Genomic DNA, 22,033 nt, shown 5'->3' on the forward strand with positions numbered 1-22,033 from the left:
GGAAGGAAGGAAGGAAGGAAGGAAGGAAGGAAGGAAGGAAGGAAGGAAGGAGGGAGGGAGGGAGGGAGGGAGGGAGGGAGGGAGGGAGGGAAGGAAGGAGGGAAGGAGAGAAGGAAGGAAGGAAAGAAGAAAAGGAGGAAGGAAGGGAGGGAGGGAGGGAAGAAAAGAGGCAGGTATTTGACATAAAAATGCAATAACATATAAAATAGCAATGCAATGTGGAATGGTAGTTTTTCTTATAGAAAATAAGGGTAATAAAATTATCTTAAACCAAGAAATATGAAAAAGGAAAGCAAAGAAGAGAACCAGGACAGGACTACTAGCTAAGTGTTGAAGCTGTCTGGTATGAAATGCTAAGTACACTAGTGTATAATGTATACTTGGTGGAAAAAACAAAGCGTGAGAATAAGCCAGATGGAATATAACCTCACCAAACTTCTAACAAGTTTGGAACAAGGCTACATACCATATCCTACAGGAAGAATAAAAGTAAAGGAAAGGTGCCATCTCTACTGAATAGGGAGTCCTAACAAAAAGGCTTCAAAAGCACTCTGTATCTTTAATAATATAAAAAGGCTAGGACACAAACAGCATAATCTAAAATGCCATTAGAAATACTTCACATACAAAAAGGTCTAAGTAAAGCAGGATTTTATAAAGTGATCAAAAAAGAAACACTAAGGGGGAAAACTCTTTTAAGATTAAAGAGGTTTTTCAAAGGACAAGTTGAAGTGGCTGTAAAATTTATGAGGCAGCATTAAACTTCAGTTCTAAGTAACAATAAATTATTCACTATAAAAACATACATGTGTCAAATATTATAAGCCTCTTAAACTTTTTAAAACAATTTCTTGCAGAACTGATTAGATATATTAGGTCAAGATTAGCAGATACTAACTTTTTCATTAGCACACTATGATCACTCAGAGTAAAGGAGCAAATTTAGAAAAGAACTATGAAGATAGAACCATCAGTGGCCAAGTCAGCACATCTGATCTGATGGCACACACTATATAGTTCACCTTAACATCAGTTTTCTTGGCTTTAGCTAAAGTAAATGTTAGTTTCATTTTTAAATGCCTTCATGGATGTAAAACTACAAATATCTGTTAACTAATATACATGCGGTCTAAAATTTTAAAAAATAATCAAGTTAAAACGATTAAATTAAAAGAAACATAAGATCCCCAGAGATGTTTTGTTTTGGCAGCCCTTGTTGACCTTAGTGATTCTGACATTTGACAGAAGGATATTTTAAGAATGTCCTTTCCAGCTCCTTCACTGTCATATTCCTCACAGCATGTGAAGGGAATTGCTATAACCTACATCCAAGCTTCTCTCCATGTTTTCTAAAATTTATGCTTCCCTCAACGTTTTCTGAAATGTTAAAAAGAAAAAAAAATCCTCTTAGGCCATTTCCTCTGCCACAATATACCTGTCTCAAAGGGATTTTGTACAGATTAAATTAAATATGTGGCAGTGCCTAACACAATCTATTCATTCATGCATGCATGCACTCTTGAATGTATACACCTACAGAATTCCTAACACACTCCTGCCCAGTGCTAGGAGCTGGAAATACAGCACACAGCAAAAACACAAGTTCCTAACTCATGAAATTCACAATCTAGCACCCGGGACAGATAGTAAGCCTCTACACACGGGATGAATGCAACAAAGCAACACAGAGTGCTAAAGGAGTAAATAACGGGGTCACCTAAACTGACTTGGGATATCAGATAAGGCTTATTTCACGTTTCGATCTCTGAAGGATAGGTAGGACTCACCAGGGCCACAAGAGTGCCTGATTTTCCCATCACTTATTATATAACTGACAACAAATGCCTCATACTCTAGTAATCCTTTTGCATTAAAACACCATTTAATAATAGGTACCAAGAAAGAGAATTAAATTTTTTTTAGAATTGTGGGGATTTTATGTTTTCATTTCTCAAAAAAGTCAATGAGTAATAATTGAAGAATATTCTCACTGTATTTTCTCAATCTTTATCCTATGTTCGAAAGAAGAAAAAGTCTATTCACCTGGACTCCCTGGAAATTTCAAGTCTATTTCCTACCCTGAACCCTTCTCTTACACACCTGAATCCCTGCAAATACTTCCACGACTACCCATGACCACTGCACTGAAACTATCCATGTGCTCATCTCTCTCCCACATTTATCTAAAGCAATGTTTATAAATCAAACGTCTGGAGGACTTAACAAATGAGTGATTATACTGCCAGATAGAAGGATATCCTTCAGTTCTACAATGACATAGCATCTCTCCCCCTCTGTTTGTTTTTTGTTCACAGATAAGGTCTCATTATATTGCTCAGGCTGGCCTAACACTCCAGGACCCATGCAATCCTCCTGCTTCAGCCTCTTGAATAGCTAGTACCAGAGACACACACACTGTGCCCAATCCTCTCCTCTTCTTAAATCATATGATCCCTCTTCTCTACCTTTCTTCTTTCACTTAATAGTACATAAAAATAGAAAAACAAATACTTCATTTTCTTCTTAACCCTACTTAATGGGGAAAGAAAACCTCAAGCTCAGTAACAGATGCAATTGACATCGAATTCGATGTCAGGAATTAGAAGGAAATAGTGAAGGCATATACACTAAGTGGGGTAACCAAGCACTACTTAGCTCCAACCTATGCTGTCTCCTGGAAAGATTTCTAGGTGTCTAGTTTTAAAAAGAAGCCAGAAAGTTGGGCTTTTATATGAAATTCCCCAAATGTTAATTTGGACAACTCATTCAAAAATTGTTAAAGACACTGTTTAAGTCCAACAAAACAAATCCACCCACATGATTCATTCAGTCCAGGAAGACCACACATTTTCAAATTATGCTCTAAGCTCTAAGATACAGGAAACTACTTTAGTTCACCTTTATGCTATAAACTCCACATTCATTATATCTAGGAAGGAACCCAGAATTTAGCTGGACTCTTAGCAGATATTTTGGCAAATAACTGATGTATTTTGCAGCTAACCTAAGAATCATGTTTTTCAGCTAGGGGCAGTGGCTCATGCCTGTAATCCCAGCACTTTGAGAGGCCAAGGCAGGTGGACCACCTGAGGTCAGGAGTTTGAGACCAGCCTGGCCAACATAGTGAAACCCTGTCTCTAATAAAAATACAAAAAATTAGCCAGGCGTAGTGGTGGGTGCCTGTAACCCAGCTACTTGGCAGGCTGATCACACCATTGCACTCCAGCCTGGGCAACAGGAGTGAAACTCCACCTCAAAAAAAAAATCACATTTTTCTTTGCATACAGACCACAATCTCTTTATGCCTCTATATAAAGAAATTGCTTCAAAGGCTACAAAAATTCTACAATTACACATCTGTTAACTGTAATTCTCCTATGAATGTAAAAATACGTATTTAATACTACACTTGCTACAGACTCATCTGTTCATTTCTTTTCACTTTTCTGAACATGCCCTTAATTATTTCACCTCTTCCTTTTTGCCTCCCCATTTTGTTTCTCCCTTCTATTGAAATAATTTCATATGGACTGGATCTCTCACTTTTGTTTATAGTTTTCTACCATAATATCTCAGGTGTAAGAAACATATAAATAGACTTCATCAACTGTGGAGACATTTCAAATTACTAATATCATTTCTATATCTGTTTAAGGAATAAACAAAAAAATTATAGTGGACAAGAAATATTACACTGTTAACAGAAACAAACTTCTAAAATTAAAATTACCAAAAGGATGGTGAGGAATGAGGTATAATGTATGCTACACGGCAAATGGCACTGTCTATAGTTCATCATTTCAAGGAATAAGGCCGAACGGTAAAGTGGAAATTTAACAAAAGTCCAAATTTAAATCTATCCCTTCCCAAAAGCTAAAAATTATGCTATCACAATAATGGCCTTTTTGTATATTTCAAAAATTCAGAAATTTATTTTTCTTTGCACTAAAAAACCCTATTTAATTAAGTTTAATACTCTAGTAAATAAAGCACAGTCTAATGGGGTTTATGCTTACATTATTTTATCAAGTGAAAACAAATATTGTTCAAGATGGATTTGCAAGATGTTATACTTTGTTTAAGTAATTGATCATGCTCTTAATGTATGCTTGTCATAAAGGAAAATACATAATTGTATTATTTAAAGATGCTGAGGCACCACTTGTCAAGCAATCAAAAATATATATGAAGTTAACAGGTGTCTATAAAATGTCTAAAAATATAAAAAAATCTTGAATATGCAAGTAATGGAAAAGTAAGTTAACTACTTACCATTAAAAAACGGAATGTATAAATCAGTTCCAAAGACAGACTAAATGATGAAACACATTCAAAATCCCATTCTCTTAGCATACCTGTAGACATCAGTTGGCGACTGTACCAAAGTGTTGCCTTCTCCAGAAGAAAGTTTCCATGATTCCTTTAATTTGTGTTCACTTGTCTCCAGCTCACCCAGGACCCAGGTTGGTAATCCCTCCGGGCTTGAACCTTTTGCTCGTGCTGGATTTGGTTCATCAAAATAGATGGACTGATTTTTAAAAATTAGAAAAATTATTCTTTCAAAATGTACTATAATAAAACCATTAAAATTTCCATCAAGTTTAAAGTTTGATAACAGCCTTTCAAACACTCAAATTCAATTATATTCAAATATTTTAAAAACTCAATGTACATTGAATTATGAGATATTACAGTACATTAAGTGGATAATATATTTGCATTTTAGTTGCACTCTACTAAGAAATATGATAAACAAAAGTATATAACATAAATCTGATAATGATTTGTATTACAAAAAGAATGTTAGTTACATATGAAATGTTAAATACAAAGAGTTTTTTAAAACTCATCCTTCTCTTCCTCCCTTTTTTTTTCCCTTTGAGATGGAGTCTCACTCTGTCACCCAGGCTGGAGTGCAGTGGCACAATCTCAGCTCACTGCAACCTCCACCTCCCGGGTTCAAGCAGTTCTCCTGCCTCAGCCTCCTGAGTAGCTGAGACTACAGGTGGGTGCCACCATGCCTGGACGGAGTTTTGCTCTTGTTATCCAGGCTGGAGTGCAATGGCGCGATCTCAGCTCACCGCAACCTCCGCCTCCTGGGTTCAGGCAATTCTCCTGCCTCAGCCTCCTGAGTAGCTGGGATTACAGGCACGCACCACCATGCCCAGCTAATTTTTTGTATTTTTAGTAGAGACGGGGTTTCACCATGTTGACCAGGATGGTCTCGATCTCTTGACCTCGTGATCCACCCGCCTCGGCCTCCCAAAGTGCTGGGATTACAGGCTTGAGCCACCGCGCCCGGCCCTTAGAGACGGGCTTTCACAGTGTTAGCCAGGATGGTTTCAACCTCCCAACCTCATAATCTGCCTGCCTCCACCTCCCAAAGTGTTGGAATTACAGGCATGAGCCACTGCACCTCCTGTCTCTTTCTGTAACTACTCATTAACTACTTTACACACACATCCACAAAGAAATGAATGGGAAGAGAAACCACAAACAATGCCACCCAAAAATTAAAATTAGGAATCCCTTCATAAAGTGGAAATAGCAGAGTAAAAACCTGGGATTTAGTTCTGGCCACACTATTTACTAGCTGGGAAACCCAAGACAGTTCTCTAAACTTTCTCATTATTATTATTTGTTAAATAAAGCCCTTCCCTTTGAGTCTATGAAATTAAGAGTGAAGGGAAAAACATGATACAATGTACTCATATCATCACATCTAGATGTGCTTCATAAAATGTTCTACCTTTAGACTGGACACAGTGGCTCACACCTGTAATCCCAGCACTTTGGGAGGCCGAGGCAGGCAGATTACCCGAGGTCAGGAGTTCGAAACCAGCCTGATCAACATGGAGAAACCCATCTCTACTAAAAATACAAAAAATTACCTGGGTGTGGTGGCAGGTGCCTGTAATCCCAGCTACTTGGGAGGCTGAGGCAGGAGAGTCGCTTGAACCCGGGAGGCAGAGATTGCAGTGAGTCGAGATCATGCCATTTTACCGAGCCTGGGCAACAAGAGCAAAACTCTGTCTCAAAAAAACAAAAAGTTCTACCTTTACACATTTCTAAAGAAAACTCTCCATTGACTACATACTCTGCAACAATTCTTCCAAGTCTACATAAAAAACCCTCAAGGCACTGCTCTTTAGGAAGGGATTATGCAAGGCCCTCCACATGTATTGGACATGTGCAGAAATTCCTTTTTAAATGATATAGTCATTAAACTTTTGGCATCGTGCCACAGAAAACAGGAATTATTCTCTAATGTTCAGCATGCCACTTGACTAAATTTGGCTTTAAGTAAACTGATAAAATACAAAAAGTTTTAAAATACATTACACAAGAATTCTACAGTTCATTAAAAAAAAATACATATATATCCTAACAGCAACTCTCAAGTACAGGTATTCAAATACCACACAAACCAAGCTATATTTTATGATTAGGTCCAGGACAGTGAGAATTTATCCACCAAGCATAATAATAACTGCCTTTGTAACAAAGCTGATTTTGACAATGAAATTAATTTAAGTACAGAAAATGACTTTTAAACTCCAACTTACTATTGTCATTTTATTAGAGAAGAAAGGAACTTTTGCAAGTCATGCAATCCAACCTCCATTGAATGTTTAAATAATGTAAATGAAAATTAGAATCTACTGAATTACATAAAATTTATTATTATAATCCAGTGAAGATTAACAAAGAATAAAGGTCAATATAAAAATTTTCATTTTCAGTTTTTTTAGAAACATTGTTAAATACTGAGGGATAAATAAATCAATAAGGATATTCCCCTTATAAGCAATACATGTATTTAATTAAAGGTGGAAAAAAATGAATCAGGAAGAGAAAAACAGTTTTAATGTATCATCTAACACATACGACCTAATAGTATTACCATTCCCCAAAGGAATGATAACTTGTTGCTTTTAAAAAAAAAATGAAACTAATGTGTATCTTTCGTTCACGGATACCTACCATGTATGAAGGTAGACTTTTTAGCGTCCCAGGTTCAGGTCGGTGTGTAAAAGGGCCTTCAAGCACACCTCGTTTAAGCATATGCAGTAACAATTTTGCATACAGGTTCCGATTCTTCCTCCCCATTATTCCTGCACCTGTTCCTGAAGGCTCACACAGCTTTCTAATCCAAAGAGCGCACCTCTGCCGCTCTATAAATACATGAGAACTGTTAGAAACTTGGTTTTTTATAATATGAAACATTCAATTACAAAAACCTATAATAGCATCTGCTTTAGTCTAGAAGAATGACCAACAAACATTTTCTGTTAAAGGCCGGAGAATAAATACTTCAGGCTTCACAGGCCATATGATCTCCGGCTCAACTACTCTGCCACTATAGCGTGAAAGCACTGATAGACTGTAGGCAAACAAACGACATGACTACGTTCCCATAAAACCTGACAAAAAAGACTGTGGGCAGGAGTTGGCCGATGGGCCATTGCCTGCTAACTCCTGGTCTAGAATTTAACTTTATCAAGTAATTGGTAAACAAGGAAGACAAATGCAAAGAAATATTTTCACAAATATAAAGTCTCTAGATTACCATTAAATAACTTTTTTAAATTTTTAATTATTGCCAGTACACTGTAGATATATATGTTTATGCAGTACATATTTTGATACAGGTATGAAATGTGTAATAATCACGTCACGGTAAATGGGGTATCTATCTATCACCTCAAGCATTTATCCTTTGTGTTACAAACAATCCAATTATATTATTTTAGTTATTTTTAAATATGCTGTTAAATTATTATTGACTATAGTCACTCTGCTGTGCTGTCAAATACTAGGTCTTATTCGCTCTGTTTTTGTACCATTAACCACCCATCCTTCCCTCCCCCCAATCCTTGCCTCCCTACCCATCCTTCCAGCCTCTGGAAACCACTCTTCTACTCTCTATCTCCATGAGTTCAATTGTTTTAATTTTTAGCTCCCACAAATGAGTGAGAATATGTAAAGATAGTCTCTCTGTGCCTGGCTTATTTCACTTAACATAATGGCCCCCAGTTGCAGCTATGTGGTTGCAAATGACAGGTCTCATTCTTTTTTATAGCTGAATAGTGCTCCAGTCTGTATGTGCATCACATTTTCTTTTTTTTAAGACAGAGTCTTGCTCTGTTGCCAGGCTGAAGTGCAGTGGCGCAATCTCAGCTTACTGCAACCTCTACCTCCCAGGTTCAAGCCATTCTCCTGCCTCAGCCTCCTGAGTAGCTGAGACTATAGGTGCACACCACCATGCACAGCTAATTTTTGTATTTTTAGTAGAGATGAAGTTTCACATGATCTCTTGATCTCCTGACCTGATGATTTGCCCACCTCAGCCTCTCAAAGTGCTGGGATTACAGGCGCCAGCCACCGTGCCCAGCCTGTATCACTTTTTCTTTATCCATTTGTCTGTTGAGGGACATCTAGATTTCTTCCAAATCTTGGCTACTGTCAATAGTGCTGCAACAAACATGGGAGTGCAGAGATCTCTTCGATATACTGATTTCCTTCCTTTGGGGTATATAACTAGCAGTGGGATTGCTGAATCCTATTGTAGTTCCACTTTCTAGTTTTTCTGAGGAACCTCCAAACTCTTCTCCATAGTCACTGTACTAATTTACATTCCCACCAAAAGTATAGGAGAGTTCCCTTTTCTCCATATCCTTGCTAGCATTTGCTTTTGCCTGTCTTTGGATAAAAGCCATTTTAACTGGGGTGAAATAATACCTCGCTGTAGTTTTATTTCTGTTGCTCTGACGATCAGTGATGCTGAACATCTTGACATATGCCTGCTTACCATTTGTATGTCTTCTTTTGAGAAATGTCTATTTAGATCTTTTGCCCATTTTTAAAGCAGGTTATTTGATTTTTTTGTATAGAGTTGTTTGAGCTCCTTATATATCCTGGTTATTCCCTTGTCAGATGAATAGTCTGAAAAATTTTCTCCCATTCTCTGGGATTGTCTCTTCACTTTGCTGATTGTTTCCTTTGCAGAAGCTTTTTAACTTGATGAGACCCCATTTGTCCATTGTTGCTTTGGTTGCCCGTGCCATCAGGGTATTACTCAAGAAATCTCTGCCCAGACCAATATCCTGAAGATTTTCCCCAATGCTTTCTTTTAGTAGTTTCCTAGATTGAGGCCTTAGATTTCGGTCTTTAATCCATTTTTATTTGATTTTTGTATATGGTAGGAGATAGGAGTCTAGTTTCATTCTTCTGTATATGGATATTGAAAACTTAATATCCATATACAGAAGAATGCCTTTAAAAATGTATTTTTTGCTGTAAAAATTATGTAATCACAGAACAAACTTCATGAAATATTAGGAATATTTGTACAAGAAGAAAATACAAAAGTGAAATTGATAAACTGAAGTAAATGGCACCACTTATTGAAGAGACTGTCCTTTCCCCAGTGTAAGTCCTTCGCACATTTGTCAAAAACGATTTTACTGTATAGATTTGTTTCCAGTTTATCACTCTGCTCCATAATTCTATGTCATTGTTTTTATGCCAGTACAATGACAGTTTGGTTTTAACTGCTCTTTAGTATGATTTGAAGTCAGGTAATGTGATTCCACCAGTTTTATTTTTGCTCAGGATAGCTTTGGCTATTCTGGGTCTTTTGTGGTTTCATATAAATTTTAATTTTTTTTTCTTTATATTTCTGTGAAGAATGCCATTGGTATTTTGATAGGGATTGCACTGAATCTGCAGATTGGTTTGGGTAGTATGGACATTTTAACAATATTGATTCTTCCAGTCGATGAACACAGAGTATCTATTTTTTTGTGTGTCCTCTTCAATTTCTTTCATATACTCAGCCTCCCGAGTAGCTGGGACTATAGGTGTGCAGCTAATTTTTGTATTGTTAGCAGAGACTAGGTTTCACCATGTTGGCCAGGATGGTCTTAATCTCTTGACCTCGTGATACACCCCCCTCAGCCTCCCAAAGTAGGTCTTTTGTGGTTTCATGTAAACAAGTTTCATACACAGCTTCTTTTAGTAGTTTCCTAGTTTGAGACCTAAGTTTTATAGTTTTACATAATGTTTTACAGTTTTCATTGTGGAGATGTTTCACTTCTTTGGTTAATTTCTAAGTATTTTATTTTATTTGTTGTAATTGGAAATGAGATTACTTTCTTGATTTCTTTTTCAGATTGTTTGCTGTTGGCATATAGAAATGCTACTGATTTTTGTATGTTGATTTTGTGCCCTGCATCTTTACTGAATTTGTTTATCTGTTTCAATAGTTTTTTGGTGGAGTCTTTAGGATTTCCAATATAAGATCATAGCATCTTCAAACAAGCGTAATCTGACTTCTTCCTTTCTAATTTGGATGCCCTTTATCTCCTTCTCTTACCTGATTGCTCTAGCTAGAACTTCTAATACTATGTTGAATAACAGTGGTGAAACTGGACAACCTTGTTGTATTCTAGATCTTAAAGGAAAGGCTTTCAGTTTTTCCCCATCTAGTGTAATACTAGCTATGAGTCTATCATATATGAATTTTATTATTTTGAGGAATGTTACTTCAATACCTAGGTTTTTTAGGGTTTTTATCATGCAGGGATATTAAATTTTATCAAATGCTTTTTCAGCATCAATTGAAATGATCATACAGTTTTTGTCCATCATTGTGTTATGATTTACCACATGGATTGATTTGCATATATTGAACCATCCTTGCATCCCTAGAATAAATCCTAGTTGGTCATAATGAATGATCTTTTTAATGTGTTGTTGAATTCTGTTTGCTAGTATTTTGCTGAGGATTTTTGCATTAATGTTCATCAGGGATATTAGCCTATAGTTTTCTTTTTTTGATGTATTTTTATCTAGTTTGGGTATCAGGGTAATACTGGCCTTCTAGAATGACTCTGAAAATATTCCTCCCTCCTATATTTTTTTGAATAGCTTGAGTAGGATTGGTATTAGTTATTCTTTAAATATTTAGTAAAATTCATCAATGAAGTCATCAGGTCCCAGGCTTTTCTTTGCTGGGAGACTTTTTATGAATAAATTTCTGTGATAATATTTTGCTATAATTTTGCATCTCTAAAATAATTTTAGACATATTGAAAAATCTTTCTATAATTTTAATTATGTAAAGATAAAATGCAATCTCTGATTTATTTAAGCATTTTCAACTTTAACATTAAATCTTGAATGTTTTATTCATTAAATCCAATAACATCCCGGGATTTGTAGCTGATTAATTTAGGGTTTTAACATCTTTAAAAATAATTGAGTGCTATTTACATGTCATTTTGTAAAATAATTATTCTTTCCAAAATCTAAAAATTATAGCACAGTTTAATCCACATATAATGGTCTGTATTATTTTGCCATGACACAGGATTGTTTTAGGTCTCATGAAAACTATTCTGGTATTAATTTTTTATCAGTCTAACTCAATTTGAGGATTACATATCTAATGCAAATCATAAATCTGCTCTAATCTTTTAGTTTACAAAGGTCATATTCATTTATTGTTTTACCTACAAAAATCACTAAGGCTGGATTTACTACTTTGCAAATATCATTTTAGGTTGGAAACCTATGCCTTAAAAATGTTTGTATTTTTTGCTGTGAAAATTACATAATCACAAAACAAACTTCATGAAATATTGGGAACACTGTACAAGAAGAAAATGCAAAAGTGAAACTGATACACTTAAGTAAATAGTTTTTCAACTATACACTTTCCATATCCCATAGCAAATTAAAATCTATGTAATATTCTAATGTCCAGAATTTAGTATAATTTGGTTAATGAAAGGATTTATTCCCCTATGTAAAATAATGGGAAAACCCATTATCAAAAGCAGAATTTAGCAATAAGATGCAATTTATTATGAATTTCTACTTCTTAAGATGTGAGTTTCAGATTGCTTATTATAAACTAATTAAATATAAGGAAGCCACAGATGTACCAATACTGACAATGTATCATGGAATCAAAGATTACAATTCATGAATTCTATGTACCTAAAATCTTTTTTTAAAGAAGATAAAATATGAGGATGGTTTGATTTGAAATACATTTGCAATGAGAAAGTTTAATATAAATGTTTCCTAATCAGCAAATCTAAGACAAAAACAAAAAAGGTAGTGAGTATCAGAAGAAGAGGCAATATAAAAACATCATTAAATATCATTCAAATAATCATGAATGAGTCATAGGACATGAAATATTCATTTGAAAAATAGCAGAGGAAGAAAGATGAGGTTAAAGCCCGACAAGGTCAAGAGAAGAAGGCAGAGGAAGTGGTCTTCAAGGGAACACCATGGCAACTTACCCAGGACTGGGAAAGGTTGAAGGCCCTAGAACAATGAGTGACCACAGGATGCATAATTTATATATCATACTCCCTTCTCCTAATGCGACTCACTGGAATAAATACAATAGACTCCGCTTATCCATGTTTTTCTTTCCTCTGTTTCAGTTACTCACACTCAAATGCAGAGGTGAGTACAATAAAATATTTTGAGAGAAAGAGGGAAACTATTTTCACACAATTTTTATTACAGTATATTGTTACAATTGTTCTATTTTATCATTAGCTATTGTTAGTCTCCTACTGTACATAACTGATAAACTAAATTTTATCATCAGTGTGTATGTATAGGAAAAGACAGGGGGCATATAGGTTTTAGAACCATCAGATGTTTCCGGCAGCCTCTGGGAGTCTTGAAATGTATTCCTCAAGAATAAGAGGGAATTGCTATATTAAACACTAGTCAGTTTCTCACTGAAAATAGAGTCCACTCAGATGCCTCGGGGAAATAGGCAACTTGGAAAAAGTAAAAGCCATCATTTCTTGATCTAACTCCAAACCAACCACTCAAAAGCTACCAAGTCACATTTACCTTTACAGTCAACCTTACGCCTACTATAGCTTAGAGAATCTTCCCAGCCCCCAAAATTCTCTCCAATTTCTCTCTAGTGTTTTAAGTTACACGAAAATTCTCTAAGATGAGAAAAAGACTTTCATTCCATAATTAACAGGCCAGGAGACAAGATAGCAGCAAAACTTTATTCACACTGGATTTTGTTGTGCCAACCAGTAAGCATAAAATACCAGCAGATTATTTTCTGCTTTGATAGACAAAAGGGCAGCAGAACAGGAAGACAGTAGGCTCTTCCTGTCTCTGGCCCTTTCCATAGAAAGAAGAAAAATTTTGTAAGAAAAATTTCCATAGAGAAAAGAAAAGGATGCAAGAAATAAGATTGTAGCTAACTTTAGAGATCCATGTGCTATAAGCTCACGACATATGAGAGGAGGCATCACAATAAGATCTTTCCACAGTTTAGCAGGACGTTATCACTGAATTTCTATCTAACCTTGAACAACTCAATGTAAACAATCCTATGTTGATGGCAAAAATTGTTACTAGAGAAATTCAGTTTTTCTTCCATGTTGATACTAAATAATATAAAGAAAAAATTAATCTTAAGAATCTAATTTTCAAACATAATCTTACCTGTCCTATGGGGTAATTTTAAAACAAAGGGCTTCATATCAACCACAAAGTGATCAAACTCTGCATCCAGCTTCTCCCATTTTTCTTCTTCACTTCCCACTTCCATAATCCAATCTGTAAAATATTTTAAATTAAAATATTGAGGGTCTATATGCTGAAAACTACAAAACTGATGAGAGAGACAAAAAAAAAACCCTCCTAAGAGTTAAATATCAGTTCTCCCCAAATTGACCTGCAGATTTAATGCAATTCCAATCAAAACCCAGGAGTATTATTTGTAGAGATAAGCTTAAGTCTAAAATTTACATGATAAGGTAAAGGAACTAAAGAGCCCAAACAATTTTGAAAAAGTACAAAGTTGGAGGACCCACATTACCAGATTTTAAGATGTAATCCAAAGCCACAGTAGTCAAGACAACTGTATTGGTGAAAGGATAGACAGATCAATGGAAAAGATTAGGGAGTCCAGAAAGAGACTAAAACAAACATGAACAACTGATTTTCAACAAAGGTGTGATCCATGAAGAAATGACAGCTATTACAACAAATGATGCCATAACAACTGGATATCCATAAAAAAAAAAAAAAAAAAAAAAAAAATTGAATCTCAACCTAAACTTCATCCTATACATAAAAATTAATATAAATCACAGACCTAAGTGTACATGTCAAACTATAAAACTCTTAGAAGAAAGCACAGGAGGAAATCTTTGCAAACTTGAGTAAAGCAAAGATTTCTTATACACAACCTTAAAATCACTATCCACAAAAGGAAAAACTGGCCAGGCACGATGGTTCATGCCTGTAATCCCAGGAATTTAGGAGGCTGAGACATGAGGATTGCTTGAGCCCAGGACTTCAAGACCTGCCTGGACAACATGGTGAGACCCATCTCTACAAAAAAAATTAAAAATTAGCCAGGTGTAGTGGCAAGTACCTGTAGTCCCAGCTACTTGGGATGCTGAGATTAGAGAATTGCTGAAAAGTGTGAGAGGTCTAGGCTGCGATGGGGCATGATCACACCACTAAACTCTAGCCTCGGTGACAGCAAGACCCTATCTCAAAAATAAAAAATAAAACTGATATATTGAGCTTCACACACACACACACACACACAAACACTTTTGTTCTGCAAAGGACTCTGTTAAGGAACTGAGAAGATAAGTCACAGACCAGAACAAAATATTTGCAAATCATAGATCTCATACAAGACTTGTATTAAGAATACATAAGAAACTCTCAAAACTCAACCATCAGAAAACAACCTTCCAATAATCAGCAAAGAAATTAGTACCTTTACCAAAGAAGAAATACAGATGGCAAGTAAGCACACGACAAGATGTTCAACATCATCAGTCATTACTGAAATGCAAATAAAAACTATACTGAGATACCACTACATCAAGAACACTACACATAAAAATGCAAACAATATCAAGTGCTAGTGAGGATGTACAACAGGAACTCTCATGCATTGTGGGTAGAAGCACAAAATACTACAGGCACTCTGGAAAATAGTTCAGCAGTCTCTTACAAAGATAAACACACACTCAGCCTATGACCCAGAAATCCCACTCCCAGATATTTACCTAAATGAAAAGAAAAATCTATATATACACAAAAATCCAAATGTGATTTTTAAAAAAAATAACCAACGAACAACTGAAAACAGCCCAAATGTCCCTCAACTGGGGACTAGATAAACTGTGGCATATCCATACAATAACATAGTACTTGGCAACAGAAAGGAATGAACTACTGATACACATACAACATGGAAACTTCAAATCCATATGCTAACTGAAAGAAGCCCTTCTCAAAAGGCTGCATACTGTTTAATTCCATTTGTGTGACATTCTTGAAAAGGCAAACAATATAGGCATAAAGAACAGATCAGTAGCTCACGGAGTTAGCAGTGGGGACAGAGTCTGAACACAAAGGGATGACGATCTTGGGTTTCGGAATTGTTCTGTACACTGTCTATAGAGGAAGTTACAAGAACCTACCTACACATGTAAAAACTCCTAGAACTATATGCCAAAAAAGTGCATTTGCTGTATATAAATTTAAATTTTTTAATCCTCTTTAAAAACTGTAAAATATTGGTCATGATACTTCTTTCTAATTAGCAAGAAAAACACTGAATACAACGAGGGTATATTTCAAAAATCAGCAGTGTAGGTTTTGACAAAATTTGTTAAGTTAAAAATACATCCACACTCTACATGTTCCTTTAAATTGTAAAATGTCTTGATAGGGATGTGCACTACCATTGGTACAAATAGTGTCAATTTGTCATTTATTCCTTTTACAAATTCTATATTTGGTGAAAAGCTTTGTTCTGCCTCCTAAGCTATCTTGCTCCACAAACTGCCCTCTCTCTGCTAAACCAGCTTCTAATATTTACCATATTATCAAATGGTTTCCACCATTTTATTATCAACCACCTCTTCATAGAAAGCTCTCTCTACCCAGTCTCTGCAAGTAAACCCTAGCTTTCACTTGCTGACTTTATTTTCCTCAGTCATTAGAGGTGAGCCAAGATCTCTCATAATCACTCTCTCATTCTCTCTCTCTTCCTCCCTCCACTACCCCTTCTCTCATGCATTCTCTGTAGTCTTTCACTTTCTCCACCCAACCATGCAATGGAAGGAAAACACCAACATCCATCCTGCCGCTTCCCAACTACTAGTCTTCCTACCTCGGCCCCAAAATCCCTCATGAGGCTCCAACCATCTGATGACCACGTACTCCCCTTTCTCATCTCTGTCACTTGCAAAGAAACCCTTCTGATACCAGCTTCTTGTCCTCCTAAATGCTCTCTTCTTATCCACTGGATCTTTCCTTTCTCCTTGGCAAGGCTGCACTCCCTTGATGACTTCCTTCATGCTCTACAGGGTTTGCTGGAGAAAAATGGCACTGCCTTACAGTCAGATGGCTTCCAATATTATCTGAAACTCCAGGAGTCTTTTGCTATTTCCTACTCCACAAAGCAGCTTTAAAACTTTTCCCAGATCTCTTTTCAGCCCCTTAAATAACTCTAGCCTCTCCTAATTCTCAATTTAAAAATCATACATCTTGCTTCATGGGAAAAATAATAGTCAGGTGGGACCACCCCTAGATGTTATTCCCCCCACCTCTCAACTTACCTCTCAGAGAAGACGCTCTGACCACCTCTGTTCCTGTATTAGACACAGTAACTCTCCTCTACCTATCCTCTATCAATTGCCTATTCACTATGTAAAATTTTTCATCTCCACTGACTCCTTCCCCTCTGATGGCAGCTTAGAAACATCTCAAAACCTGCCTGCTCTCTATTCTCACTGCCACAATCTCAGATAAAGGCCTGCCCATCATTTACCTGAACTACTACAACAGCCTCATCATCTGTCTCCATACTGACAACTTTCTCTACTTGTGTCCATTTTCCTCACCTGTTCCAGAATGAGTTTCCTAATGACAAAGCTAAGCCTATCACTTCCTGTTTAAAAATCTCCCCTCGTTCTAGCATTCCATCCACCAGATTCACTTACTTTCTCCCATTCATCAACTTCCATCCAGATCTCACCCCTCTTTCATCTCCATCATGGTAGCAAAAATCTTTCAAAGTTCACCAGTGATCCACTAATTGCCAAATCCAAAGGGCTATCTGCAGTTTGCATCCCATTTGATATCTCCACAGCATCTTCCACTTCTGACAACTCCCTACTCCTAGAACCTCTTCTTTGATTTCAGTAGTTCCACTCACTCCTGGGTGCCCTACTGCCTCAGATCATTCCTTCCTGGTCTCTCAGTGGTTCTGGCTTCTTCGGTCAATATTAAATCAGGACCCTCCAGGGCTCTCTCCTTAGTCTCCTTCTGATCTGACTTTTCCCACTCCCTTAGTGACTGCGTTCAGTACCATCACTTCAAGTATTCATTTCATGCCATTCACCCTTAAATTTTATTTCAAATTCTAGCCTCTCTTTGCAACTCCAGACTCATTTACAATAGCCTCCTGAACCTTTTCAATAATGTCCAATAATGTCCCATGTTTCAATAATGTTACCTAGATTTATATGTCCAAGAGAAAATCCTTCATGTTTCTCTCCATCAATCTATTCTATGTTGTACTCTGCTTGATGACATCATCATCTACCTCATCTACCAAGCTAAGAAGTTTCAATGGTCGCATTCTCTAAACCCCAATAAATGCTGAGAAATATCTCAAAATCTGCCTGCTTCTGTTTTCTCACTGCCACGATCTCAGATAAAGTCCTGCCCACCACTTATTTGAACTACTGCAGCCACCTAATCATCTGTCTCCCTACTGAGTTTTCTCTACTTGAGTCCATTTTCCTCACCTATTCCAGAATGAGTTTCCTAATGACAAAGCTAAGCCTATGACTTCATGTTTAAAAGTCTCTCATGACTGCCTAAAACAATACAATCCAAACCCAAAGTTAGGCATACAAGTACCTTTGCATGTAAGCCTCTCACATCACACACACAAACACACACACACCCTCCAAACCCTTATCCAATCCCACACCCTTTTCACAGGCTATTCCCTCTACCTGGACTCAGGTAAATGTGGCTTAAATGTCACCTGAGTGAAGCTGGCCCCACTTATCCTAGACTGGTTATTGTTCTGTTCTCAGTGTAAACTGTTCACATCTTTATAACAGCACTTATCATGCTGTTTTTTGTTTTTGTTTTTTTGAGATGGAGTTTTGTTCTTGTTGTCTAGGCTGGAGTACAATAGTATGATCTCAGCTTACCGCAACCTCTGCCTCCCAGGTTCAGCGATTCTCCTGCCTCAGCCTCCCTCAGCCTTCCAAGTAACTGGGATTACAGGCGCCCACTACCACACCTGGCTAATTTTGTACTTCTAGCAGAGACTGGGTTACTCCATGTTGGTCAGGCTGGTCTCGAACTCCCAACCTCAGGTGATCCACCCACCTCAGAATCCCAAAGTGCTGGGATTACAGGTGTGAGAGCCACCGTGCCCATCACCTGTGTATTATTATTCACACATCTTCCATCATCTGTGAGATGCTTCTGGAAGGCAGGGACCAAGATTTACACATCTCAGTAGGAACCTAGCATATTACCTAGTACTCATTAGGAGCAGAAGAATGTGTTGCTGAATAAACAGATTGATGCTTTTACTTGACGAATGGTTTCTTTGTTTAATGCTTCTGTTCTAAGTACCAAACAAGTCTTCCAGAATAGGAATACTATATGCCACGAATTCCATTTACCAAAACTGGTCATCCTACCTTCTATATGACAATAGAAGAAAAATATTTCCAAATCCAAGACTTGGTTAAAATAAATTTTATTTAAATGAGTTTTCTGCTTGGCTGGTTGGCTAGGGGGGGTTTTGTTTGGTTGGTTGTTTTGTTTCACATCTGTACTATATATTCCATCAGTTACGTAGTAGGTAACAGAAGGCTATGATACCAGTGCTGGATGTGAGATCATAATACTAAAAAGCAACAAGTCAAATGGATGAACAAACCAATGGAAATTCTTAAACCCAGAGTTTTAAAGCACAGCTCTTGGCTACATGTACTCCAGTGATCAAAGAGTATATACTGCCCATGTACTCAAACATTTGCCTGAGAACATCTATAGCTAAAGCTAAACAAAAAAGATTCCTCATAATCACTAATTCTCAGTAAATCCTTTGACATGGGCAGGAAATGTTAGTATTTAACGTTAGAGGAAACTAAAACTCAACCATTAAGTGACTAATTCAAAATCACAAAATCAAGTCCAAAGCTCAGATTAAAATTCTGAAACCTCTATCTCTCAGATCCGTTATATCTGACTACTTGGCCATTTACATATAAGTGAGCAATATCTCCAACTAATTAAGAAGTATTTTGAAGGACGGGTGCAGTGGCTCAAGCCTGTAAACCCAGCACTTTGGGAAGCTGAGGCAGGTGGACAACTTGAGGTCAGGAGTTCAAGACCAGCCTGGCCAACATGGCAAAATCCCATCTCTACTAAAAATACCAAAAAAATTCGCTGGGCAAAGTGGCACATGCCTGTATTTCCAGCTACTCTGAGGCTATGGCAGGAGAATCACTTCAACTCGGAAGGCAGAGTTTACAGTGAGCCCAGATGGTGCCACTGCACCTGGGAAAAAAAAAAAAAGCTCAATCTCAAACAAAAAAAAAAAAAAAAAAAATTGAAAATTGAAAAACAAATTACATCATAATCACAAATTATATCTACTTACTTCCAGCTTATCAAAAGTTTCATACCATTTATCAGAATTGAAAATTTAAATGATAGAATTGAAAAATAAGTAAAGCAACATCTTTGGCTTAGGCTTAAAGTACTTATTATAGTGTGTCTATTAATTACATAAATAATTTCAAAGGTAACACAGGACGGAAGTTGTAGTGAGCTGAGATCGCACCACTGCACTCCAGCCTGAGCAACAAAGCAAGACTCTGTCTGAAAAAAGTTAATTAAATAATTTCAAAGGTAAAAAAGAAGTAAATTGGGTGATTTTTGCTTATAGCTACAATCTATATCCGGATCATGTCTCATATCAAACTCACCCACATTGTCTTTTTTTAAACCTGTTTCTTTGTGGACAGCTACAAAATCGGCTAAGGCCTTCTCAGGTGCTTACCTGCCCTAGACTCAGCAAACATAACCAAGGCACAAGTATTAAAACGTCTGGGAAAAAAAGGAGTCACAACTGCCAAGCAAAGAATACACTTCATTCGTATCACATTTCTTGCCAAACAAAACGAACGTCTTGGAAGTTGTGTAAAATCCATTTTGTCCAATCAAATCATATTTTAAATATATTGCGGGTCATTAAAACTGAGAAAATGTCGACAAGTGAAAAAGGTTTCCAGGTGCACGTTTTCTCTGGCTTACACGTGTGGATGTTTTGACAGGAGCCTTCCCTGACTCTGCCAGTAGCTCGGGGTGTGCGTTAGCAACAAATAGTATATTCCCCGGCCTGGCCCTGCCATTTCCATGGTCATTTCACAGAGGAGGAAGCTGAGGCTTAAGTGAGGTGAAGCCACTGACCTAGGTTCTTAGCGACAGTGACAGCTGGGCCTGAAACAAATTATTAATACCATGCATTCCACTGCTCTGCAGCCTGACCACTATGGAGAGGCTCATGGAATTTAATGTGCCTTTTCTATCTTATTTTGACTCATCTTAAAATATTAAAGACAAATAAAAATAGCCGTGCAATGATCAGAAAAGCTGTGCACATTGACTTATGTCTTTCTCTTGAACACTTAAAAATAATTAACTCAGAAACTCGGGGTAGCATCCTACACGCGGCAGTGCTGGGCTAGGGCCTCTCAAAGCCGACCGTCTATGACTTTCTGCAAACCAGCCAGCGCCCTGGTTCTGTCCCCGCGAATCCAGCTGATTGTTGTGAGACGCTTTTCTGGGAGGGAATTGAAAACTCCTGCGGTGCTGCTCCTGGCAGCCCCTCCTCGGCCCGCCGAGGCCCAGGCCCAGGCCGCGCTCCTACCTTGTCCAGGACACAGATTTCCTCTCACAGTCGCAAACCCTTGGGTCAGACTCCTGGACCACGTCAGGCCGATCAAACGGCTGATCAAACTTTACTTAGAACTTTCCCAAGCCGTCCCGCCCTGAATCGCGCTCTGCCTGCCGGGGACACCACGGCCGGCAGCGCCGGGACCCCCGGGGCGCGCGCCCCACAGGCCCGGAGAACGGGCCCCGGGCCTGCGGGCGAAGCCCCTCCTCGAACGGGCCCGCACGGGCGCGGCGGCCGCCACCGGCGCAAAATTCCACTCGAGAACCTGGTGGGAGGGGCAGGGGAAAGAAATTCGTAAAAAACGAGAACCTGGCGCCACCACAGGCAAGCTTTCCGCTCGGCCGCCGCCGCCGACGCCGCCGCCGCCACCGCCGCCCCTACGAAACGGTTTCAAATCCTTGCGGGCCGCTGGGTCGCCGCCGCCCAGCAGCCCGGGGGCGGGGACTTCCGCGCTCGCATTTCCCCGCCCCCTGCCCCACCCCTCTGGCCTGCGGCGCCGTTGCCATGGCGACCTCCCCGGCGGCGGCGACCACCAGTGCCTCAAGTTGGGGGCGGAGACTTCCGCGGGGGCATTTCTCCGCCCTCCAGCGGCGGCGTACGCGCGACGCAGTTGCCATGGCGACACTCCCTCTGGCTTAGCAGCAGCCAGGCTCGCCCCCGAGCTTGCGCGCCCCTTTCTGGTCCCGGCCGAGGCTTCCGGGATGACCCGACCGCTGTTTGATGCAGCTGCCCTCTGGCATCCCGCGCAGAGAGTCGCTTGTGATCACGTTAGGGACCGTGGCGAAAGAATAACGGCACAGAAAATGGGGCGGCTGGAGTATGTTCACAGAAGCCGGGAGTCCGTTATGTGGACAGACATCAGAGTTGAATGAGTCTCAAGTGAAAATTTGCTCCCTCTCTGATAAATCACAACCCAAATGAAATTATTTTCAAGTTTCTATTTAAAACCCATCCCACTGGAAGTAAACACCAACGGCTCTTTCTTGTTTCAAAGACAAATCA

General features: G+C 38.3%; 1 protein-coding gene across 11 annotated transcripts in view; it reads right to left on the reverse strand.

The window, feature by feature from the left end:
* CEP112 (centrosomal protein 112) overlaps positions 1-21,482 on the reverse strand; it is a 641,834-nt gene extending 620,352 nt beyond the window's left edge. For 2 of the 11 annotated variants that reach the window (XM_032242009.1, XM_032242008.1), the window contains exons 1-4: positions 21,005-21,241; positions 13,504-13,617; positions 6,985-7,175; positions 4,356-4,528 (exon numbers count right to left, since the gene is read on the reverse strand). In XM_032242009.1, coding sequence (XP_032097900.1) covers positions 4,356-4,528; positions 6,985-7,175; positions 13,504-13,609 — 470 coding nt within the window. In that variant the 5' untranslated portion in view covers positions 13,610-13,617; positions 21,005-21,241. Of the gene's footprint in view, positions 1-4,355; positions 4,529-6,984; positions 7,176-12,317; positions 13,460-13,503; positions 13,618-13,874; positions 14,292-20,388; positions 20,980-21,004; positions 21,245-21,340 lie in introns of those variants that run through there. The other 9 variants (XR_004257837.1, XM_032242004.1, XM_032242007.1 and 6 more) reach the window with 9 other exon arrangements.
* Positions 21,483-22,033: the final 551 nt, after the last annotated feature.

Source organism: Sapajus apella, unplaced genomic scaffold (assembly GCF_009761245.1).
Source record: "Sapajus apella isolate SASKATOON/1434 unplaced genomic scaffold, GSC_monkey_1.0 scaffold48, whole genome shotgun sequence".
NCBI lineage: Eukaryota > Metazoa > Chordata > Mammalia > Primates > Cebidae > Sapajus > Sapajus apella.